Raw genomic sequence first — 22,208 nt, 5'->3', positions numbered from 1 at the left:
CCTGTCTCGAAAAACCAAAAAAAAAAAAAAAAAAATTGCCAACTGTGAAGCCTTCTAACAAGTGTAGAAATGGGGAACATCGAGGGTGTCTGCCAGGGGTTACAGAGAAGCGAAAAGAATTGGGTATGACTAAAGAAGGGCTGGGGGGCAGGGGACACATTTGCAGGCACAGAAACACTCCTCGTGGTGACTTTGAGTTGCCAATATTCTGTACTGTGACTTTGCAAGGGACTCAGATTGTCTCTGCATTAAACCATCCACTTGTGTGTGGATCTACAAACAGACAAATAAGAGGTGTAAATTCAAAAGTTTGATAAAAAATCTGAATATGGTAGCACTTGAGAGGTAGAAAAAAGCAGATCTTTGTGAGATCAAGGCCAGCCTGGTCTACATAGCCAGTTCCAGGGCAGCTAGGGCTACATTGAGAAACCCTGTCTCCAAAGGGAAAGAAAGCTCTGCAGTGGTGACATTTAATCCTGGAGGCAAAGGCAGGCAGATCTCTGAGTTGAGGCCAGCCTGCTCTACAGAGTGAGTTCTAAGAAGGTCAGGGCTACCCAGACAAAGCCTGTCTCAAAAAAAAAAAAAAAAAAAAAAAAAAAAAAAAAAAAAAAAAGATAAATAAAAGGCAATTTGATTTGGTAGCACAGTAGTTAGAGGATAGATTGGGTAAAAATTTTGAGAGTGAGAGAATGAAGTTCAGGAATCCCACTTCAAGAAGATGTTTCTTAAATTTCATTATATTATTATGATGATTAATTTTGAAATTCAGAGGATTGAACCTAGGGCAAGTTCTCCACCACTGAGCTCTATACCCTCACCTCAACTCTCTTGATTTTGTTTTTTGTTTTGTTTTTTGAGGCAGGGTCTCACTAAGTTATCCAGGCTGGCCTTGGACTCTTCAGCCTCCTGCCTCAGCATGCGATTATAGGCATGTGCCACCAGCCCAGGCTCAGAGGTCTCTTTGTTGCAGAAACTTGTTTTTTCTCTGTGGCCGTACAACTCCTCCAAGTGTCTGGGAATGAAAGCAGTTCACTGTGATGACTCGAGGGCTGAGGACTTTATGAGCTGCTGTTTGAAGTAAAGCAGGTGGGGTCAAGTTTGGAAGATGCATGGGAAGGTCATGAGGTCATGAAAAGGTCAGGAGGTCCAGCTTAGCAGTGAGGAAGGAGAAAGCCACCTCCTTGTCCTGTAGCCCCATGGCCTCTCTTGCACATAATATGCATTTCAGTGACAATTTGGGGACATTTTCAGGGGACAGGAAATGGTTCCTTTAGAAGTTCACTGGACAAGGCTGAGATTCTGGTGTTCTGGAGGCAGGCAGATGGATGCCGTGCACTGGTGCTGAGTTCTTGGTTCCTTCATGTACTAGGGGAATCCCTCATAACAAGGGTTAAACATGGGCATTTTCATTTCTCGGGATTTGAGTCAATTAGGTATAGCTTTTTATTTTGCCTTGTACTTACAGCCTAAAGCAGGGGTCCTCAGATGTCAGCATTTGACAGAAGCACCTGGAGAGATGTTGAACCAATTTCTGCCTGCAATTCCAACAATTTCAGATTTCACATGTCTGGAGTTGGTGGTGGAGTTTGGTTCATGAGAGCACCCAAACTTGCAATTGAGAGACCATGCATCACTCAGCCACGATGCAAACCTGTGTAGATTTAGCCTGGCATGGTTGCAGAAGTAAGCCCAGCATCCAGAAGATGGAGGCAGAAGGATCTGTAGTAAGTTCAAGGACAGCCTAGGCTACATAGCAAGACCCTGGGTTAGGGAGATGGCTCAGTGTGAGTCCCGAGCGCCCATGTCAAAGCAAAGTACAGAGAGAGGGGTTTATGTTTGTAACCCAGCACTGTGAGGCTGAGATAGATCCCAAGGCATCATGGATAACCAATGCAGCCTAAATTGCTAGCTCTCTGGAAGACACCCAATATTAGACTCTGGCCTCTACTACAGCACACGCGCACACACACGCACGAACACGACCTAGTTTCAAAAAATCTAAATAGATAAAAGTTTTTTTTTTTTTTTTTTTTTTTTAAAAAAAGAAATAAAAAGTAAAGTGTGATAATGTTGTCTGCCCAGGCTTGAGGAGGGAGCAGGTGAGTGCAGCTGAGTGTGGAGTGAGTCCTGGGCAGGCCTGGGCAGTAGTGAAGGGAGTCCCTGGTCGACAAGAGGGTAGCAGGGTATCGACTCTTGGAGTTGGGTGGTAAGGTTCAAAGGCTGGGAGTTGATGTGGGGTTCACCTCTCCAAGATGCGAGGCAACGTGAGTTTTGGCTTTGGAGCACAGGGAAGAGTTGGTGCCACTGAGTTGGTACTAGCAGGGAGCTGAGGGTTGGGTTGCCAGGTGGAAACTTAGGTCCTGCAGTTCGGAGGAATACGGCGTTGGCGGAGCTCCGGGACTGGGCGGATCTCCCGGGTGGGGCGTGGCTCCGGGAAGGGGTGTGACACAACGCCAGGGATGGGCGGGGGCGTGGCGGTGGGGCGTGGTGTGGCGCCAGGGCGGCGCGGGGCGTGGCCTCAAGGGGCGTGGCGTCGCGGGATCAGCAGAACCGGCTACCTCCAGAGTCTCCGCTGGATCCGGACCTGGAGGCTGCGCCTCACTCCAGTCTCCAGCCCGAGCAGCTCGCCGCCACCCCGCCGACCCCGCCGGGCTGCGCCGAGACGCGGGCATGAGCCCGCCCCGCAACCTGCGGAGCCAGCGACCCCGACCCGGGCCTCGGCGCCCAGGTAAATAGGGGATGTGAGGCGGGGAGGGGGTCCCTAGGCCGCACCGAGCTGTGAGATCCCGGCGACTCTCATCCTGGAGTGCCCTGGGGCACCTCGGGAACCAGCCACGGGAGCGTCCTGCTTTAAGAGAGGAGGGCTCAGATGCGCCCCTCGAATCCAGCGGGACCCTGAAACTCCCTGAGCCGTCCCCACCCAGCTCTCATCTCTGGGAAGCCCAGGTCTAGACTTTACCTCACCTGCACCACCACCCCTCCACGTATCCCATCAGAGAAACCCAGATCCCCGGCTCCCTGAGCCTCTTTCCGGAAGCAGCTTTCTTTGCCTTCCTGCTCCCCAAATTCCAAGGCTTCCCCCTACTGTCTACCCGGACCTGCAAGTGGCTTTCCTATTCATCGCAGTCCTCCGGGCCAGCAGTCTCCTGCCCCAAAAATCTTTCTCCTCTGGCCCTGGGATTCTGCCCACCTTCTTCCCCTGGAGCCAGCTAGCTGGTTACAGTCACTGCAAAAGGACCAGAGCAGAGCCTTGGGCAGACAGGGACTCTGTGCAGCCTGCCTGCCTGAAGCTGCGGGAGCACAACAGTTGCCAAACACTGGGATGGAGGGCCGGGGTGGAGGGCTTTGATAAGCCAGGGCAGCTAGGGGCCGGGTGTCAGCCCCAGCACATTCCAACAGCCGCCGGGGGGGGGGGGGGGGGGGAGGCTGTGCTTCCTGCACGTTTTTTGCCGGCCCTTTTCAGAGAAGTGTGGCTGCTGTGTAGGCATCCCAGGTGGGTCCCGGAAGCTGGGAAGCTCTCACTATGTTGCTTTTTCTCTGTGCCTGGGTGCTGGGCAGTCCTGGGCAAGGCAACAGGCTGGATGTGACCTCATCCAACACCACCAGCTAAGGTGGGACCCCTAGCCAAGCTCAGAGACAGTGTCAGCAGCAGCACAAGTTCCCGGAGGCAGCTTTGAACCAAACTGTGGATCACGGACCCCACTGGTTCTCCTGGTCTCTGGGACTTGGCTGGTCCTGCCAGTTGGCACTAAGATGCAGAGAAGTGAGAGCCTGCTGCTGCTCACACACTCTGGGAGCAGAGCTAGATAGTGGTGGTGAGGGGGGAAAGGATGAGGACAATCCTAGATAAAATTAGTGTCCCTCCCTAGATTGGGCACCTACTCTGTCCTCTGTGGGTGTCCTGGCCACTGGGATGGAGCTGTAACTAGATAGAAGAGGCTTGGCCATCAGGGAGCTGTCATTGTTGGTGTCTCTACATGACCAAGTGACAGATGAAGGAACAGGAAAATCTCATAGCGACATGCGATAGACCGTAACACTGGACGCTTCGAGACAGATAATTAGCAAGGCCAGGGTGTCAGGAGGGCCTTTAGGAGGAGGTGGACTTTCAGCTGAGATCTGACTGAGGCAGTGGAATATCCTTGAGACCATGGGAGGAAATTGTGTTAGAGGCAGAGAAAAGTAAGTGCAGTGAGCTTCCCTGAGAAGGCATTTACATACTGAGAAGTGGCAGGGTCCCAGGGGAGACCAGACAGCAGTGATGTGGGGCATTGGACCACATTCCAGGCGACCATGAGTGTTCCGATGTCCTGTCTCTCTAATGTTCCTCTGCCCAGTTCAGTATTTGGTCTGTCTTTGTGGCTCTCCTTGGACAGGGCATGGGAATCTGGGAGCGCACCCTGCTGGCCCCAGATAGTAACCACAGAAGGATGGGGCAGCTGGGTAAGTAATAGGGAGAGTTCTCCATGCCGGAGACAACCCGACAACCCACCTGCAATCAGATCTCTGCTGTGAGGTGGAAACAGACAGATGACAGTGAGATGGTGTCCAGGTAGGGCTGATTTGCAGCCCTGATAAGATCTGATCTGTCAGGGGTGGGGCAGCATGGCCAGGCAGGCAGCACTCAGGCTCTCCTGTGTTTGTTCTAGAGCCAAAGCCTCCAGGCGGGGTTCTGGGAGGGAGCACTCAGTGCTGCCCATGGGGCAGGTGGGTAGGAAGGGCCCCAGGAGGCCTCCTGCGCCCTCCTTACAGGATGCTGCCCTTCCTGGGGAGGGCAGCAGTGTGCTCTCCAGCCTGACTTTTTGTGGTGGCCTGGCCCAAGGCAGCTACTATCCCTCCAAGAATAGCCAGCCACATTGATACCAGGATAGAGTAGAGGTGTGTGTGTGTGTGGGGGGGGTTACCTCCTAGAACATGAGGATGGCTACTGGAAACCCAGCGAAGCCATCTAGGTAGGTATACAATACTCAAGGGCTTCATGCCCAAAGCCGAGGGTGCCATACCTCAGGTCCTTTCACATTTGGAGGTATCTGTCCCTCTGCAGGCCTGTGAGAGGCTGGTGGTGGCCATGCATGGGCAGGGCCTTTCTCACTGCCCCTAGTTCTTGTCTATTGAGCCTTTGAGGGACCTTCTTGGGGCAGATTGGAGATGACTTTCTGTTTAAGACCGCGTGCTCCCTCTTGGCAGGGGGGAGGGTGGGCATGGATCCCCCTCCTGATGCTCCCTCCTCCATCCTCTCCTTCCCAACCCTCTTCGCACTCCATTTTGGGTCCTGAGTTAGTGTTTGCTCCTACATCCTAGCTGGGGACTGAAGAGACCAGAGGCCAGAGCCGGCTGCCAGGTCCTGGGCTCCTCCATGAATGTTGCTTTTCAGTGGTTCTAGGGCTGGATGTCCGGTGGGCAGGCACAACAGGAAGCCCTGAGGTCTTGGTGTGGCCCGTTGGCCCATGGGTTGCAGGGGCGATGGCTGATGGAGCCAACAAGGGGTGCCCTGCACTGAGCATTTGGAGGCTGGTGTGTAGTGGGTGTGTGGCCAGGACTGGGCAGGAGGGTCCGGAGCATGCAGGTACTTCCGGCTTCACTTCCTCAGTTAAAGTAGAAAGACTGGCCTTGAACTTGTGGCATCCTTCCTGCTTCTGCCATCTAGTGTTGGGATTACAGGCATATATCACCACATCCTACCCAGATCCTTTAGGGGAAAAAAAAAGATGTGAAAGCTGAGGGATTATACAGCCTACTAGAGTCATGCCCCTGGTTGTCTGGGCCACCTTCGATGACCCTAAGCCTGGTGGCTTCTTGTAGGCAGGTTGGGAAACTGGCCTTCAGTGCTGTGGACTGACTGCCGGGGGGCCAGCTTGCTGGACACCTTAGGGGGGGACTCCATGGAGTCAGTACTTGTTCTTGGGACGAGACAACCCCAGAGGTAGGTGGTGGAGACAGAGCTGGGAAAATGATCCTCTGCCAGAGCCCAGGGGTGGCAGGGCTGCTGAGGACTAGCCGCAGGAGAGGCAGAGCACTTGCTGTGGGAACATTCTGGACATGGGATGTGCAAGAGAGGATGCAGTGGGCCCCCGGGACTATCACTGTACCCAGGAGAGAGGTAACCGCTCTGCCACACCTCGTTTGCATGTGCCCACCGGGGTGTCCCATCTGTTCCTTGTTAGGGACTCAATAGACAGGCGTCCAAGAGATTAATTAATGTCAAGATGCTGGCGGATTGAGATTCCTGCTTGCCCTAGGGCCCCATCCTGGACACACAGATGTCCAGCTGACTCCAGAAATGCTAGTGCATTGCCGCCCAGTGTTCCTGGAGATGTGGGGAGCCATGTTGGTAGCAGAGCTCTGACTCCTGAGGCTTCATGGCAGAGAAAGCTTAGGTGGCGGCGGCAGCCAAAGTGGGCTACAGGACAACGTTCCACTCGGGAGCTTCTCATTCCTTTTTGGCTGTAGCCTGGGCTTGCTGTGTGACCTTAGGCTGGTGGCTTACTCTCTCTGGGCAACCTTCTTTTCTAGTGTATAATATGAAGGTATTAGATTGGGTCACGGCTGAGATTGCCTGGGTCTGTGTTAACTGATCCCAAATCTCCCCCTGCTACTCCCGTTTTTCCTGTGTTGCCTAGGCTATATCCCCTACCCTGGGTCATCCTTCCTATAATTAACGCCTGACCATGCTCAGGACATAGCACTGCTTGGCTAGACCGAATGGCCTGCTGGGGCCATGTCCCCACCCCCAGGCTGGGCTACTCCTAGCTCAGGACCAGAGTAAGTGTCTACTTCCTCAGAGGCCACGGCCTGCAGTCCCACACATTCCTCAGACTTATCGGGCCCCACCCCCTGGACTCTGCCCTCTTACTCAGGAAACACCAGCACCCAGAAGAGTCCAGGGGCCAGGAGCAGGGTCTGAATGGCTCGAGCTGGTGACTCCCAGCCTCTCTTCAGGGCTGGGGAGAACCAGGTATGGTGTGGTGGGCAGAGGGCTTGGGGTCTGTGAAACCAGGAGGGCATTGTCTTTACGCTGGAGTGCAGGCTTCTGTAGATACAGGACCTGGACCATTTCCTGGAAGTTCTCCGCCGGGACTCCAGTACCCAGGAGGGGGTACTCTGGCAAGGTGCCTTAAGTCTGCCCCAAAGTTGTAGCAGGATGGCCAGGTGCTGCCAAGCCGAGGGGCCAGGCTCCCCCAGAGCCAGCTGCCTCTGGTCCATTCCCCTCTTTTTTTTTTTTTTTTTTTTTTTTTTTGCTATCACCTCCACAGCAAGCAGATCGGGAGCCAGCCAGCCCAGGAAGGGGTTAACTGCCAGCCCCAGCCTTGAGGGAGGGGACTGGGCTGGACCATTTTCCTGCTCTGCCTCCACCTCGCTTTTCCTGAATGGTTCTGCCGTCCTGGGGTGGGGAGGAAGGGAAGGAGGAAGGGCGGGCGGGCAGAGGGAGGGAGGAGTGTGGGAAGAGGAAGGAAAAAAGAACGAGACAGCCAGGGGGAGAGAAAGATGTCACTGGCTCTAATCTCCCTGTCATTTGGGCTTCCTGCAGGAGCTGGGCGAAGGAGCTGCTAGAACAATGCTGAGGCGGGGGAGGTGAGGAGTGTCTTGAACAGGTGATCAGGGGAGACCAGGACACCTGGGCTTATCACCTGGGCACCCCTCCCGGCCTCAGCCCAGCCGGCACCCCAAAGACAGAGGGGCAACCATGGCGACCAATTTCAACGACATCGTCAAGCAAGGCTATGTGAAGATGAAGAGCAGGAAGCTCGGGGTGAGCCACCCTGGCGGGGGCCCTTGTCAATAAACAGTGCTGAGGACGGGTCTGGAGGCATGGTGTGTGGGGGCCCGCCAGCCCCGGGGTACTGTGTGATTGTGGTTCGAGGTTTCTCAACGCTGGCTGGCTGGCTGGCATGTGCCCGGCCAGCCTCTGCCTGCTGCATCTCTTGCCCCAGCTGGGCTGGCTGGCTGGCATCCCAGCCACTGGACCAGGAGTGGTAGCTGACAGTCTGGCAGAGGCATCCCTGCTATTGTTGAAGTTGTGGCCACGGCGGGTGGCGGCGGTGGCGGCCACCGCCGGGTAGCAGGAGTAAGGCTGTGAGAGCAGAGCAGCTTTGGCTCCTGGGCCTCCTCCTCCCCTTGCTCCCCACCCCCTTCCCCCTCCCTTCCTCGCCTTGCTCCCCACCTCTCTGTCCTCTTTAAAGTGACCCCTCCCACTCCCCGCTGCCACCACGCACCCGCTTCTCAACTTGCTCCGAGCCTGGACTCACATTTTAGGTGGTTGTTTGGGGTGCTAAAGAAGTGTCAAGGGAGGAGAGCGGCTTGTTGGGAGGTGGGGGGTCCGGGCGTGGGGGCGGGGCTGAGGCTGACCCTTCCCTGATGTGTGGGTGAAATGGCCCTTGCTCTGGGATAGGCTGCTTTCTTTGGAGTTGTTGGCATTGTTGGAGGTAGCCCCCAGCTGGGGCTTGGAGGGGCCACGTACCGCTCCTCAGCCCATACAGGTCTCCAGCTGAGGGAAATCCCCCAGAGGCATGAGTAGGGCCCCAGGGTCCCTCTGAAGCCTCTGTTCCCCTGCCCACCCCCTCTCATCCAATGGGAGGCTCTTCCCAGCAGGAAAGCAAGCCCTGGTGACAGGTGACTCAAGCCTGTTATATCCAGGACTCCTGTCCTTCCCTGCTACCTTGATGGGTTAGGCTCAAGGCTCAAGGCTTCCTGAGCTAGCCTGAGGGTGAGGAGATGCCCAGGGATCACCTGGCTCCCGTGTGTGTGTGTGTGTGTGTGTGTGTGTGTGTGTGTGTGTGTGTGTGTGTGTGTGTGTGTGTGTGTGGTTTCTGTTGCTCCTGTCCTTCTGGGGGTGTCAACCCACGGCCATCAGCTGGACCGTCAGTGGATTGAGGCAGGGCTGCTGGGCCTATTTGGAGTCTCACTGGCTCAAGCCTGGCAGAGACCCCGCTCTTTCCGAGACAGAACAAAGAGCAAGGCTGAGGCCAGGCCCAGAGGCCCAGAGAACGAGGACCTTGCTCCCGTCACCATTCCTTATCCCCATGCTTAGATCCAGCAAGTCCCTAGGGGCCAGCAGAGCTGAGGCTCTCCCTGTCCAGGGCAGGGCTTGCCAGGGGAGCCCTGGCCACAGGGCAGTCAGGTGGGGTCAGTGTCAGCCCTGCTCCTGGGGGATTCCCAGACCCCAAGTGCAGAGTAGATAGACCCTGGGAAAGAGCTGGCAGGTGGGGTGTGGCCTGGCCCAGACTGGCATCTCCTCTATCCAGAGACTCTACTCTCCACAGACCTGCGCTTACCCTGCTATCCTGTGAGGGGCCGCAGTTTACAGTTGCTCCAGGCAGTGTTCTTGTCTCAGTCTCCAGAGATCAGGGTTGGGGTGGGGGTGCTGAAAGCAATGGAAAGGGGGTAGAGCCCGCTCTCCCCTCCTACCTGCCAGGCCTCCCTCCCACCCGCCCTCCCTCCCTCCCTCCCTCCCTGAGCAGAGTAGAGCCTGGCAAAGTGCTTTGGAAGAGCTGATCAAAGACCTGTGAGAAGTGAGGAGAGCGCTTGAGTGCATGCTCCCTGGGGTTGTGTGAGTGTGTATCCTGTAACCAGGCAACCAGGGTGCTGGGGGAGGGGGGCAGGCCTCTACTCCCAGGTCGCTGCCTGCTGGGGGTGGGGGCGCTTAGGCAGCTCCCACCCATTCATTTATCTATCCATTCACCCGTCTGTCCATCTTCCTGTCCACCCTGTCCTTCACATGGCCACGCACCTGCTCGGTAATTGCACGCAGGTATAAGCAAGGAGTGGGAGAATATGGCATACTCGGTCTCTGCTTTAAAAAGGCTCAAGTGAACAGAGCAGGGGTGAGCTAGGGACGGGTGCAGATCAGATACACTTCCCAGGGTCCCAGACAGGAGCCTGAAGTGGCCCAGCTTCAGGGAGTTCCAGGGAGAGGGGCTGTCTAGGTCCATTTTGCTCTGTGACCTGCCTGCCAAAAGCCTGGTGCTGTACCTATGGCAGAGGAGGCAGCTGAGCTGGCGGCCAGCCCTTGGGACTGTGGCCCAGTGGCCTCCTCCCTGCCCTCCTCAGCCCAGGCCCCTTCAGGAGCCTCTTATTTGCAATGACAGTGGTACAGGGATGTCCGGGGAACAGGCCTGCCAGGCTTGACGCCTGCTGGCAGGAGCTGGTAAATCCATCACCGACTGGCTAAAGAGAGCCTGCCTGCGGTGGGAGGGAGGCGCCCTGTAAGAAGAGTTGATGGGCAGTTGATAGAGGTGCTGGGACAACCTTTCATGGTGTCTCTAGGCCAGCTTGTCTCTGGAGAAGTTCCCTCCTTAGGAGTTTCTGAAGCTCTGGAGACTCTCAGTGGCCTAGCTAGCGCACAGGGCATTAGTGGTGAGGACAGGCAAGAGACTGCCCAGGGAAGGTACTGCGCTGTGTGGGCACAGCTGGTTCTAAGCTCTGTCCCCTTACCCTCTGTAGGCCTCTGGTCCCCATGGGAACCCCCTGTGGTACACTGTTGGTAAGTGGTGAGGGAAAGCCCTGGGAGCAAGAATGTTGCCCCTCACACCAGAGCCTCGCCTGGACCCCAAACCAGGGCCTTGGTGATGCAAAGCTGGCTGAGTGCAGGGGCCGCTTCCTGTCCCTGGGAGACTGGCGGCCAGAGCCATCTGTCCTGTGGTAATGGGTGTGTCCCTGGCAAGTCCACCTTGATAGGAACTCCGCCACTTGCGTTGGGTCCTTCCTTCTTGCCTTCTTCATGGCCCACTTGTCTCTGAAATGGAGACGACAACCGAACTGGCCTCAGGAGTGACCCTGACACTGACTGGCTAGGAAGCATTCCACAAATGCTCCTTCCATTACACTAGTCACGTTGAGCACACAGAGGATCATAGAACAACTCAACAGAGCTGATCATGACCACCACCTCGGCCGTTTGGGCTGGGCTGCCCCTCTGGTGGCCGCTGTCCGGCAGTTACCATCCCCAAGTTTCCTCTAGGCTAGGATCCAGGGAAGGGTGTGGTACTGCTCCTTCAGGAGGCTGGGGTAGCTTCAGGACAGCATTGTTGGGGATCATGGTCCAGCAGCAACCTGACCTCTGTTCTTGACCCACAGATCTACCGGAGGTGCTGGCTGGTGTTCCGGAAATCGTCCAGCAAGGGGCCCCAGCGGCTGGAGAAGTATCCTGATGAGAAGTCAGTGTGCCTCCGAGGCTGCCCCAAGGTTAGGGGTCTGGGCCCTAGCTCCCCACACCTGTGAGCAAAGATGACTTGCTGAGTCCTGAGGTCTGAGAGTACCTTCCGGGGGGGGGGGGGGCGTAACTATGAGAGGTGGGGTGAAGTGCCCCAGCCGGGCTAAGCCTCTTGGGGTGTCCTCCCAGGTGACCGAGATCAGCAACGTCAAGTGTGTCACACGGCTCCCCAAGGAAACCAAGAGGCAGGCGGTGGCTATCATATTCACGGACGACTCGGCTCGCACCTTCACCTGTGACTCAGGTGAGGCCTCGGGGCCGCAGGCTCCAGCTGGTTGGGGCTGGTAACAGTCAGTGGTCCAGACAGTGGGGTAAGACAGAGAGCAGGGCTAACCCTGGCAGGAAGGGTGGGAGGTGTGCCCTGGTGGATTAGGTCCCCAGACTGAGGTGGGCAGGCAGGCCTTGCCCTCCCTGCAGAGTGCACTGACTCAAGCCAAGGAGTCCGGGTGGCCTGCTGGGGACTCTGAGCTGGTAGAACTACCAAGTGTGATTTCTCTCTAGAGCTGGAGGCAGAAGAGTGGTACAAGACACTGTCAGTGGAATGTCTGGGGTCACGGCTCAACGACATCAGTCTGGGAGAGCCCGACCTCCTGGCCCCGGGAGTACAGTGTGAGCAGACAGGTAAGGCTGGAGCTGGGTCTTGAGGTGGGGAGGGGAAGGTGGGGCCCTCAGTTAGCTCTGCTCTCATTCATCCTCTGCTCTGCAGATCGCTTCAATGTCTTCCTGCTGCCCTGCCCCAACCTGGACGTATATGGCGAGTGCAAGCTGCAGATCACCCACGAGAACATTTACCTCTGGGATATACACAACCCCCGCGTGAAGCTCGTCTCGTGGCCCCTCTGCTCCTTGCGCCGCTATGGCCGAGATGCCACACGTTTTACCTTTGAGGCGGGCAGGTAATACCCTCTTTGCTCCCACCCTATCCCACATGGCCACCGTGGAGACTGCTCTCTGCATGGCATCAGGCATATTACCCAGAGGGGATAAAATGCTTCAGACGAGGAACTCAGGGCCTGAAGTGATTAGCTTGCAGGTCAAGTGAAGCCATATACCAAAAGCACAGCTCCCTGGCTTGGCCACTGCAGCACTTTCTAGCTTTGGGATTCTGGCTTTAGCACCAGTTTCCTATAGAGGATTCACAAAGCCTGAGCCTGATGGGGAAGACCCTTGCTGGGACTCAGCCAGCCTTAGACTTCAGCTCTGTACCACCTGCTTAACCTTGGCCTAGCTACTGTCACACTGGGTGCTGGTTTCCTCTTCTGTAAACGTGTGCGGAGACTGTGCAGTGTGCAGACCGGAGGGCGGCAGAACAGCCGAGTAGGTCCATTTACCTCCACTGGGTATGTGGCGGCTACCCTGTCCCCGGGGGCCTCGGTACAACCACAGCTGGCCCACAGAACTCGCACAGCCACACGGTGGAATTCCTGACACCTTGCCCTCTTGCTCCCTGTCCTTAGAATGTGTGACGCTGGGGAAGGCCTCTACACCTTCCAGACACAGGAGGGGGAGCAGATCTACCAACGGGTTCACAGCGCCACCCTGGCCATCGCTGAGCAGCATAAACGGGTCCTGCTGGAAATGGAGAAGAACGTGAGGGTGAGGCAGTGACTGTTGCTCCCGGGCATGGGAGGTGGGGCCCACGCCAGCTAAGTTTCCACCACCGTGCCCACAGGTGAGTCAGGCAGGGCCTTGGGCCAGCAGCAGTGTCCCCAGAACTAACACAGGGGACCCCTTTCTGTGTGCCACAGCTGCTGAACAAGGGCACCGAACACTACTCATATCCCTGCACACCCACCACAATGTTGCCCCGTAGCGCGTACTGGCACCATATCACAGGTTCTCAGAACATTGCCGAAGCCTCCAGCTATGGTGAGTCATTGTGTCCTGTCCCTGTGGAGGCCTCCTGGGCACCATGGGTCTTTGGTCCTGGATTCAGATTCTGAGCCTGCATCTCTGACCACAGGTGAAGGGTATGGGGCAGCCCAGGCCAGCTCAGAAACAGACCTCCTGAACAGATTCATCCTGCTTAAGCCACAGCCCAGCCAAGAGGACAGCAGTGAGACCAAGGGCCCTTCCCAGTGACAGCAGGACTGGTGGGTGCTGATGACTGCTGGGCCACCTGTGGGAAGGCCAACTGCAGCAGCCCGTGGACAGCATTCCGGAGCTGCTGGCCAAGAGCCTGAAGAGAGCAAGCCGTCCCTCCTTGCCCTCAAGGGTGAGGCTGGACCTCAGCACATGGCTGGCCACACCACCTGAGCATGAGGGGCTGGAGCCACCGTGGGACTATATACTGTTAATGGTTTGAATATATATGGCTTATGACATATTCTGTATTAATGAGGCTTCCCTTTATCCCTCCCCAACACATACCCATTTCTAATTCCATGACCAGGCATGGTCAAGGCTGTCTGAGTATGAGGGCAGCCATTCCTGTCCTCAGTGATACAGCTCTCCTGCTGCCAAGACTGTTGGAGCTGCCAGGGTCAGAGTAGGGGACAATCAGACCGGTGCTGTCTGTGGGCTCTTCCTCAGAAGCCTAAGGGCCAAGGTAGCAGGTAGCTTCTGTCCTCTGGGCCAGCAGTGACACAGGAAGGACCCAAACTTTGCTGTACCACGTGGTAGCCTTGCACTTAGGAGTTTTAAGCAGAGGTGGCATCTGGTTTTAAAATGCACTTTCTGCACTGGCTCCTTCCTGCTCAGTAGGCTGAAGATGTCTTCAGGCAGGGCGCCCATCACCTCAGCAGTAGAGGATGGCTAGGGCCAGCCCAGAAGGCTGCAGCAGGACTACTGTGGGGAGCACCTTGCTGCCCCTTTTACTGAGCGGGGGTACAGTGCTCCAGCAAGGGGAGTCCCTTGCCCTGGGCCAGCCACCCCAGGCCAGATTCCAAAACCAAGACCTTCCCATCTCCCCACAAGGTGCTGAGCTCCCTGCTGAAACGCAATTAAAGCAATTGATTTTCTAGTGCTGGTATTTATTGACTACCGTGCAGAAGGGCTATCTTTCTATTCACATCAAACCTTTGGTTGCGTGTTTCTGTTTTTTTAATACTTTAGGGTTCTGATTTGTGGGAACAGACCTTGTAAATAACCACTGTTGACATTTGTGGCAGGATGATAAGGAGGCCCCCTCCCAGAGGTGCCCTAGAGCCAGGGAGATGGCATGGCCAGCCCAGCTCTGACTGACCCAGGCCATGACCACCCAGAGACAGTCAGCTAGTCTGTAGAAGAAATGGGCCCAAACCCTCAGGAGGGAAAGAGCTGGCTCAGCCAGCAGCACGATGACGCATGAAGGAGATTATGTTGTGCTCTTTATTGCCAAAAATAAAAACTTGTAAAAAGACATCTACTGTTGATCAATAAATATCCCTTCCTTTCTGTGCTGGTGCGTGCTTATCCCCAGGCTGCCTGGAAACCACTATGGGTGGGTCTGTTTCAACCTGGAGACATGCTAAGGGCAGGGCCTGAACTTCACTAAAGAGAAAGGAAGTATGGGAGGGGTCTGTGGTACCCCCGCCCCCAAGTGTCAGGCCAGAGTATAAAACACCAAGTTCACCTGTGGACAGAGAGGACAGCCAGGGTCTAATACCAGTCCCAAAGGGTGACTTCTCAGCTTAGGGACACCTGAAACTTCAAGTGCCAGTAAGCGGGCCCTGACCCTGGGAAGAGGACCTGAAAGGTCACAGGCTGCTTCAATGAAGGTCCTAATGCTCAGTCCCAATGCCAGACGCCTAAGGTAGGGCTGTGAAAACACCTTTCCTTGGGTAAAGATTTAAAAAGCTGGAGTGACCAGATGTCTAGGCCAATGGCTCTCAACTAGGAAGCAATAGGCCCCCTGCTAGTGAGCTAGGAAACAGGATGGAAGGGATGCTTAGGGTTCTGAGGAATGCCACAGTGATCAGGAAGGTAGGGCCAAGGATGCTAAATGCCTCATAACTGCCCTGCCTAATACCAGTGGAAGCCCTGACTCTGATGACCTTCCAGGCAGCTTGAGCAAACTGCAGTCCACAGCCCTGAAACCAGAAGGACTCCCAAGACCTGAAGTTCAGTGGTCACCTTGAACCTAGTTGTCTTCAGCAGACAAGCTGCGGCTAGTTTATGGTGAGCACATCACTCTGGATCTCATGGCTTAACTGAGTCTGTAAATCACTCAGCTTCTTCTTTAACCCAGAGAGGGCTGAGAGGACAATGGTTTCAGGGCGCAGTGAACCACAGGACTCCACGTTGTAGTAAAACCTGAGAGACAAGAGTAGGGTCAGAGCGCTCATAAGGCATGCTTCTCTTCTATCCTGTGAGACTTCATTCCTACAAGGCACTTGATCTTGGGACAGGGCTGACTTCCCTTTACCTAAAACCTCTTATGCAGAGTGGTCCAGATCTACTTTGCAGCTCCTCAAGGAAGCTACAGCTACTTCAAAAGAGCATTGTTGACCTGGGTGGTGGTGGTACAAGCCTTTAATCCTAGCACTTGGGAGGCAGAGGCAGGCATATCTCTGAGTTCGAGGTAAGCCTGGTCTACAGAGAAACCCTGTCTTGAAAAACCAAAACAAGGGCTGGAGAGATGGCTCAGAGGTTAAGAACACTGGATGTTCTTCCAGAGGTCCTGAGTTCAATTCCCAGCAACCACATGGTGGCTCAAAACCATCTACAATGAGATCTGATGCCCTCTTCTGGCCTGCAGGCATACACGCAGGCAGAACACTGTATACATATTAAATAAATAAATCTTAAAAAAAAAAAAAAGAAAAACAAAAAAAAGGTGTGTGTGGGGGGTGTTGAAAACTCTACAATGACTGTGTATGTGCATTTCTACACTGGAGACAGCAGGAAAGAACAAAAATCATACATGACACAGGCTAGTTCTTCAGGGGAGGGCTCCGGTCAGTTCTGCTCTGGCCTGAGCCTAAACAGGCAGGCCAGAGACAACATGGGATAACAACAAGGCCTCTTTCTTCATGGTGACCAGAGGGGGATGAAGACCAACTCAGAATGTGTACGTAGAATGTGTACGTAAGTCAGACAGTTAGCTCTCCTGTCACATGGGGGACGGACGGAGGGGGTTTGCTAGGTGCCTGCCTAACAGCCTCCCCCACCTCTATTCTTACAATTACAGTCCCAAGCAGGACCGGGTCTTACCTCTCTGGCTTGCCGTTGGGGTCATAGGGAGCCTGTGACTCATCCTCGTCCAGCTCGGAGTACTCACTCTTTGGCCTGAGGGCAAGCACGGGGAAGCACGAGTGGCTACTTCTGCCTTTGGCGAGGCTCTCAGAGCATCTACCACCCCAGCTCTCATTACGGCCATTGCTAGGCCCTGCTCCCTGCCAGCACATACCATTCCTCAGGCTTGGGATACACCGTGTGCCTAAGCGCGTTGTCTGGATCGTATTCAAAAGCCACCCCTGCAGTGGGGTTCCACTTGGCATGTTCCTTGCCAAAGCCCTTCTTGGCATAGGCTCGCAGTCTCAGCTCTTGGCCCTTCCTCAGTTTGACAATAAGGATGTCTGCAGGGAGAGGTGAGAGTGAGCCAGGAACCAAGAGAGGCCAGTTCTCCAACTTCTGACCCGTGTACTGCATGAAGACAACCCACAGAAGGGTCTCAAGATGAGCGACAGAGACCAGGCAGCTCAAGACGGTACATCTGGTCTCTGCATCCTCTGGCCACCAGCATGTGTGCCCCACCCCCTCACCATCCCGCCCCACCCCCTTACCATCCTGCTCCACATAGTCATTAGGGTCGTTATCCCGGTTCCGGGATGTCACCTGTGGGAAGCCCAAACAAGTGTGCGTTAGCCTCTCACCTCAGTCCCCTCTGGCAACTGTCTCCCAGTAAATCCAGTCTGTAAACTGTCAAGCCAGGGAAAGGAGGCCCGAGAAGGAAGCGGCAGAGCTGTCCAAACAGTCCAATGGCTTTTAAGAGGGTCTTTGGACAACACTGTTCAAGAACTCAGGACCAGCACTTCTAAGTGGCAGTTTAAAGTAGATGGTCATAGGGCAGGTGACTTTAGGACCACATCTCATAAGGATCACCCCAACCATCCCACTTGGAGCCAGACAGAGAAGAGCAAAGGCACTGACCGGAATAACGCGGGGGCTGTTGGAGATGAGATCCCGAGAGGTAACATGGCGAGTCTGGTCTTCATTGCACCTCACGTCAAGAGTGAACTCCACGGAACACTCAGGGCAGAACTCCTCGCATGTGCAGTCCTGAGGCAGGAAGGGCAGTAGGAACGAGTAGATTGGACTCCCTGCTTCTACTAACCAGCTCCTTTCCGTTTCTTCCTGTGAAGAGGGGCTGACCACAGTCCCGGGCCTCTTCTGGGCTGTGGCATCTGGTACACCATCCTCATGGTTGCTCAAGCTTATGGACAACTTGTCTACCCGCTGGCAACTACACTTCCTTTCCACGGTCACTGCTGCAGGCTACCACTAGGGGGCACACTGCTAATACAGCAGTGCCCAAACAGGACTGACTGCCTCAGAGGACCAAGGTTGTCATGGGACGTTAGTTCTACCTGCCCTGCACTATGCGGACCAGCTTGGGAATTACTGAAAATACAACAAGCAAGGGAAGAACAGAAAAACATCTTTTCAAGTTAGGGGAAACAACACTATATAAAAATAAGGCAAATGTAGTAAAACATTGGCATTTGGTAACTGTAGAGAAAAAGAACCAAAAACCAAAAACCAAAAAAAAAAAAAAAGAGTGTTCATTAATGTTTCTCAGCCAGGCATGGTAGCACATGCCTTTAATCCCAGTACTCAGGAGGCAAAGCAGGTGGATCTCTGGGAGTTCAAGGCCAGCCAGGACAACATAGTGAGACCCTGTTATAAAAAATAATAAATGGGGGGGGGCAGCAGCATGGTGGGGCTGGAGAGATGGCCCAGCTGTTAAGAGCACTTGCTGTTCTTGCAGAAGACCCAAGTTCAGTTCCCAGGATCCATATCTAGCAGCTCACAACTGCCTGTAACTCTAGCTCCAGGGGCTCTGATGGCCTCTTTTGACCTTTTCCAGCACCCTAACCCACCTGCACATACATACATAGAAGCAGAAATACACACACACAAAAGTAAAAAACTATCTTTAAAAAAAGAATTATGGGCACTGGGGTGTGTGTGTGTGTCCCCTTTTGTAAGGCTCACTGAGATGCCTGGATGTGCCGAGAGCCCCATCAGAAGCAAGGACCACAGCATTAAAACATCATTACCACAATGGTTTCTAAACTATGCTACAGTCAGCCAGAGGAAGGCATCCAGAAGATTCCTGGGACAACTAGGCACCACCCCCACCCCACCCCCACCCCCTGTGCCTCCAGTCTACCCAGCAACACACATACCCGGGAGTACTGCAGCTTGTCCACAATGTCATCACTAGTGAGGGGGATCAATCCTGCAAGACACAGAAAAGTGCTTTGCAGAGCGGCCACGCCATCACAAGAACCTACAAGTAAGTCCCTCGGGCTGGGGACAGGAAGCACCCCACTTTAATCCCTTCCACTTCTCAATGTCCAAACTCACCAAGTCTGTGAGCAATGAATTCATCATGAAGGACTGAGGAATTGGCATCAATCTGAACCCAGTCGATGGCTGAAAAAGGCAACAGAACAGCACAAGTGAGTGAGACCTCAGACATCTCCACACCTACATACAGCGCTGTTTTCAAGACTTAAGTATTACTCAGTGCTCAGCGCTCAGAAGCAGAGGCAAGTGGTTTTCTGTGAGTTTGAGGCCAGCCTGGTCTACAGAGCAGTTCCAGGACAGCCAGGGCTATACAGAGAAACACTGTCTCAAAAACACCAAAAAAAAAAAAAAAAAAAAAAAAAAGGAAAGAAAATAATCAGTGTTTACAAAGTTAAAGGTGCCCAGGCCAGGTTGCCAGACTCTGACTCCAAAGTGACAGTTGGAGGTTCAGGCATCTAATTTAAACCCCACACACCATACCTAACACCTTCCTGCCTCCAGTGAACTGGGTATCGGGCTTGCTGGTACCACACAAAGAAACGCTCACTTAGAGAATATTGTGGGAGTGGAATATTTAGGGAGTTGAATGTTCCCTAAAGAGCACTTCAAATCTGCTATCCGTGTTAATATCAAATCCAAGAACAAAAGCTATCTTGGGCACTTAAAAGTTGGGGGATCATGGGTTGGAGGGATGGCTCAGAGGTTAAGGGGTTCCTAGCATCCATGTCAGATGGGTCACAACTGCTTCTAACCCCAGCTCCAGGGGGATCTGAGACCCCTGGCCTCCTCTGCAAATACCCACATACAGAGACATAATTAAAAATAATTAAAAATTTTTAGGGAAAAGATCATAAAACTAATGTGGCTCATGGCCCACACCTCACTGTAGGATAAAACCAGCTCACCCCTTTAGGATCCCAGTTTACTCCAACCAGTGGATAGACCTGAATGTCTTCCACGGGGAAAGTGCACTAACACTAAAACCCAATCCCTCCCATTCACCCCTTTAGGATCCCAGTTTACTCCAAACAGTGGATAGACCTGAATGTCTTCCACGGGGAAAGTGCACTAACACTAAAACCCAATCCCTCCCATTCACTGCTGGGAGTGTACGACTGTGTGCTTATTGAGGCTTCACTCACACATGTACCTAGTCATTCAGAAGCAAACATCTGCATGTAAACAATGAAATTCAGAAATCAAACGGTGTTGGAGCCCAATTCTCAAGTAACTGGTATGGACAAAGGAAAAGAGGTCAGAAGACCAGACAATGATAAGCCTAACCTGCTCTGCCCAACCCAAGCAAGGGTCACATAGAACTTTCCTATGCCCTACCTCCCATCATCCCCATCCTCCCACACCCTGGCAGGTGAAAACTCCCAGCCTCTAAAAACCTTGTGTGTGTACAGATGCTGCTACTCCTTCTCTTTGAGCTCCTCCCTACCTCAAAAACAAACAAAAAACCCCAAAACCCATTCAGATCCCCCTGAAGACACCTGTCATATTTTGCCTTGTGTCTGTCCATGTCTTGTCTTTACATCTAGCTTGGAACTTACATGATCTACACATGCAGTAGAAATACAAGATCCATTAAAAAAAGACACCTACCAGAATGGATACAGAGTGGTGGCGCACGCCTTTAAATCCCAGCACTTGGGAGGCAGAGGCAGGCGGATCTCTGTGAGTTCGAGGTCAGCCTTGTCTACAGAGTGAGTCCCATGACAGTCAAGGCTACACAGAGAAACCCTCTCGAAAAAACAAAACAACAACAAAAAGTGATATTACACACACACTGGAGCATTATTCAACAATAAAGAAACAAAAGTATGTAATTTGCAGGAGGAAGCCACAGAGCAAGCACGCTTTCTCTCATGTGGAATTTCAACTTTTAAGAAGGGAGAGTTCGGTGTTGGAGAGATGGCTCAGAGGTTAAGAACTTTGGCTGCTCTTCCAGAGGTCCTGAGTTCAATTCCCAGCTCACATGTGATCTGGTGCCCTCTTATGGCATGCAGGTATACATGCAGACAGAATACTGTATACATAATAAACAAGTAAGTACTTAAAAAAAGAGTTCGGGGCATGGATCAGCAAAGTAAAGGCACTTGTCAAGACTCGAGTTCAATCCTTGAGGCCCATATGGTAGAAGATAATCCCTCCCATAAGCTGTCTCTGACCTCCTCCACACATGCACTGTAGCACCCTCACGCCCAGGGACATACAGATATACGTAAATAAATATGTTTTAAAGAAGAGAGAAGAGACAAGAAACTACAGCAGGGTACTATCAGGAAGGACGAGAGAGGCCAGTGGGAGGGGAATAAAAGGAAGTGAAGGGGTACTGAATGCAATTCAAGTACTCTGTGTGCGTGTGTGCACGAAAATCTCACAACGAAGCCCATTATTTTGCACAATTAAGATATATTTTCAGCCGGGCGGTGGTGGCGCACGCCTTTAATCCCAGCACTCGGGAGGCAGAGGCAGGCGGATCTCTGTGAGTTCGAGGCCAGCCTGGGCTACCAAGTGAGCTCCAGGAAAAGGCACAAAGCTACACAAGAGAAACCCTGTCTCGAAAAACCAAAAAAAAAAAAAAAAGATATATTTTCAAAAGACACCTACTAGTATCCAACACTGGCTTAAAAGCAAAGGCACATCATCTACAGGACTTCGGTAATCCCCCGGTAACACCGCTAACGACTCCTACCGTCTACACCCTACGGATGAGGAGGCCGCGGCTCTCAGCTGTTTAACAGGGTTTTGTCTTAATTTCTGTTGCTTTTGGGCAGACGGAGCAGAGCTGGAAGCCGCTGCTGAGGAAGGCACGCAGCAGGGCGGGCCTAGGCGGCCCCAGCCCAGCGTGCAGCACCGCAGTGCTCCCAGCCTCCCACCTGGAGCGGAGGGCCGGCGGCAGGGGCCCCGAGGGAGGGTCGCATACCTATTATGGGCACCTCGGCGATGAAGACCCTCCGGATGGAATTGGCCACCCTACAGGAGGAAAGCCAGGCCGTGTGAGCGTCCCCGAAGCCACAGCCCCGCCGGGGGACCCGAGGACCCGGCCGCCCGCCTCTCCCCTCGCCGCCGCCTTACGCCAGGTCCGTGTTCTCGATAATGAACTTGACGTTCTCTTCGGTGAGTTCCGTGATCCGAACCGTTGGCTGGTTGGCGTACGGCATCGCGACCCGCAGCCAGACTCCCGCGCCAGTCCCGCAGCGCGCCTGCGCTGCCACCAGCAATTTGTCGGCTGGGTCCCCGGCGCTTCCGGCTAGACGTGCGCGCAGCGCCACCTGCTGACCGGAGGCCAGAACTTTCCGGTCCTACGTTTTCTAACCGCACTCTCCAAAATGCCCTGCCTCCAAAATGCACCAGGCCCTAGGCTCTTGAAATCCCCAAGATATATAGCACAAAAGTACAGGTACAGGGTTATTCATGACAGTGTTATTTGTAATTGCTAAAAATAACTCATTAGGCAATGACCGATGGAGACTTGGTTAAACATACATACATGTGGGACAGGAGAGATGGCTCAATGCTTAAGAGCACCAGCTGC

General features: G+C 53.9%; 2 protein-coding genes across 4 annotated transcripts; one reads left to right on the top strand and one right to left on the bottom strand.

Annotated features, from left to right (window-relative positions):
- The first annotated feature begins 2,551 nt into the window (after positions 1 to 2,551).
- Dok4 (docking protein 4) lies at positions 2,552 to 14,551 on the top strand. 3 transcript variants are annotated; one of them, XM_028871451.2, is made up of 9 exons: positions 2,552 to 2,728; positions 7,529 to 7,750; positions 11,074 to 11,181; positions 11,339 to 11,453; positions 11,711 to 11,830; positions 11,916 to 12,105; positions 12,667 to 12,805; positions 12,958 to 13,078; positions 13,173 to 14,551. In XM_028871451.2, the coding sequence occupies exons 2-9, from the start codon at positions 7,685 to 7,687 to the stop codon at positions 13,289 to 13,291; spliced, it is 978 nt and encodes a 325-aa protein (XP_028727284.1). In that variant the 5' UTR covers positions 2,552 to 2,728; positions 7,529 to 7,684; the 3' UTR covers positions 13,292 to 14,551. The 3 variants fall into 3 exon arrangements, with proteins under 3 accessions (XP_028727284.1, XP_028727283.1, XP_037061997.1); XM_028871450.2 differs by lacking the exon at positions 2,552 to 2,728 and having other exon boundaries at positions 7,429 to 7,750; XM_037206102.1 differs by lacking the exons at positions 2,552 to 2,728; positions 7,529 to 7,750 and adding an exon at positions 9,526 to 10,480.
- On the bottom strand, positions 14,505 to 21,909 carry Polr2c (RNA polymerase II subunit C). Its single transcript, XM_028871452.2, has 9 exons — positions 21,749 to 21,909; positions 21,597 to 21,646; positions 18,722 to 18,790; positions 18,541 to 18,593; positions 17,282 to 17,410; positions 16,915 to 16,966; positions 16,539 to 16,707; positions 16,343 to 16,417; positions 14,505 to 15,442 (listed from the first exon to the last, which is right to left on the bottom strand). The coding sequence occupies exons 1-9, from the start codon at positions 21,832 to 21,834 to the stop codon at positions 15,298 to 15,300; spliced, it is 828 nt and encodes a 275-aa protein (XP_028727285.1). The 5' UTR covers positions 21,835 to 21,909; the 3' UTR covers positions 14,505 to 15,297.
- Positions 21,910 to 22,208: the final 299 nt, after the last annotated feature.

Source organism: Peromyscus leucopus, chromosome 5, assembly GCF_004664715.2.
Source record: "Peromyscus leucopus breed LL Stock chromosome 5, UCI_PerLeu_2.1, whole genome shotgun sequence".
Taxonomy (NCBI): Eukaryota; Metazoa; Chordata; class Mammalia; order Rodentia; family Cricetidae; genus Peromyscus; species Peromyscus leucopus.
This window is presented reverse-complemented; position numbering and strand designations above follow the sequence as displayed.

Excerpts from the sequence above, each read along its gene's own strand:
- Dok4 (XM_028871451.2), top strand. The coding sequence starts at position 7,685 with ATGGCGACCAATTTCAACGACATCGTCAAGCAAGGCTATGTGAAGATG. Across the intron at positions 11,831-11,915 it reads AGTACAGTGTGAGCAGACAG|ATCGCTTCAATGTCTTCCTG; the intron begins GTAAGGCTGGAG and ends TCTGCTCTGCAG. Across the intron at positions 12,106-12,666 it reads TTTACCTTTGAGGCGGGCAG|AATGTGTGACGCTGGGGAAG; the intron begins GTAATACCCTCT and ends CCCTGTCCTTAG.
- Polr2c (XM_028871452.2), bottom strand. The coding sequence starts at position 21,834 with ATGCCGTACGCCAACCAGCCAACGGTTCGGATCACGGAACTCACCGAA. Across the intron at positions 21,647-21,748 it reads ATCGAGAACACGGACCTGGC|GGTGGCCAATTCCATCCGGA; the intron begins GTAAGGCGGCGG and ends TTCCTCCTGTAG. Across the intron at positions 16,967-17,281 it reads ACAGCCCCCGCGTTATTCCG|GTGACATCCCGGAACCGGGA; the intron begins GTCAGTGCCTTT and ends GGCTTCCCACAG.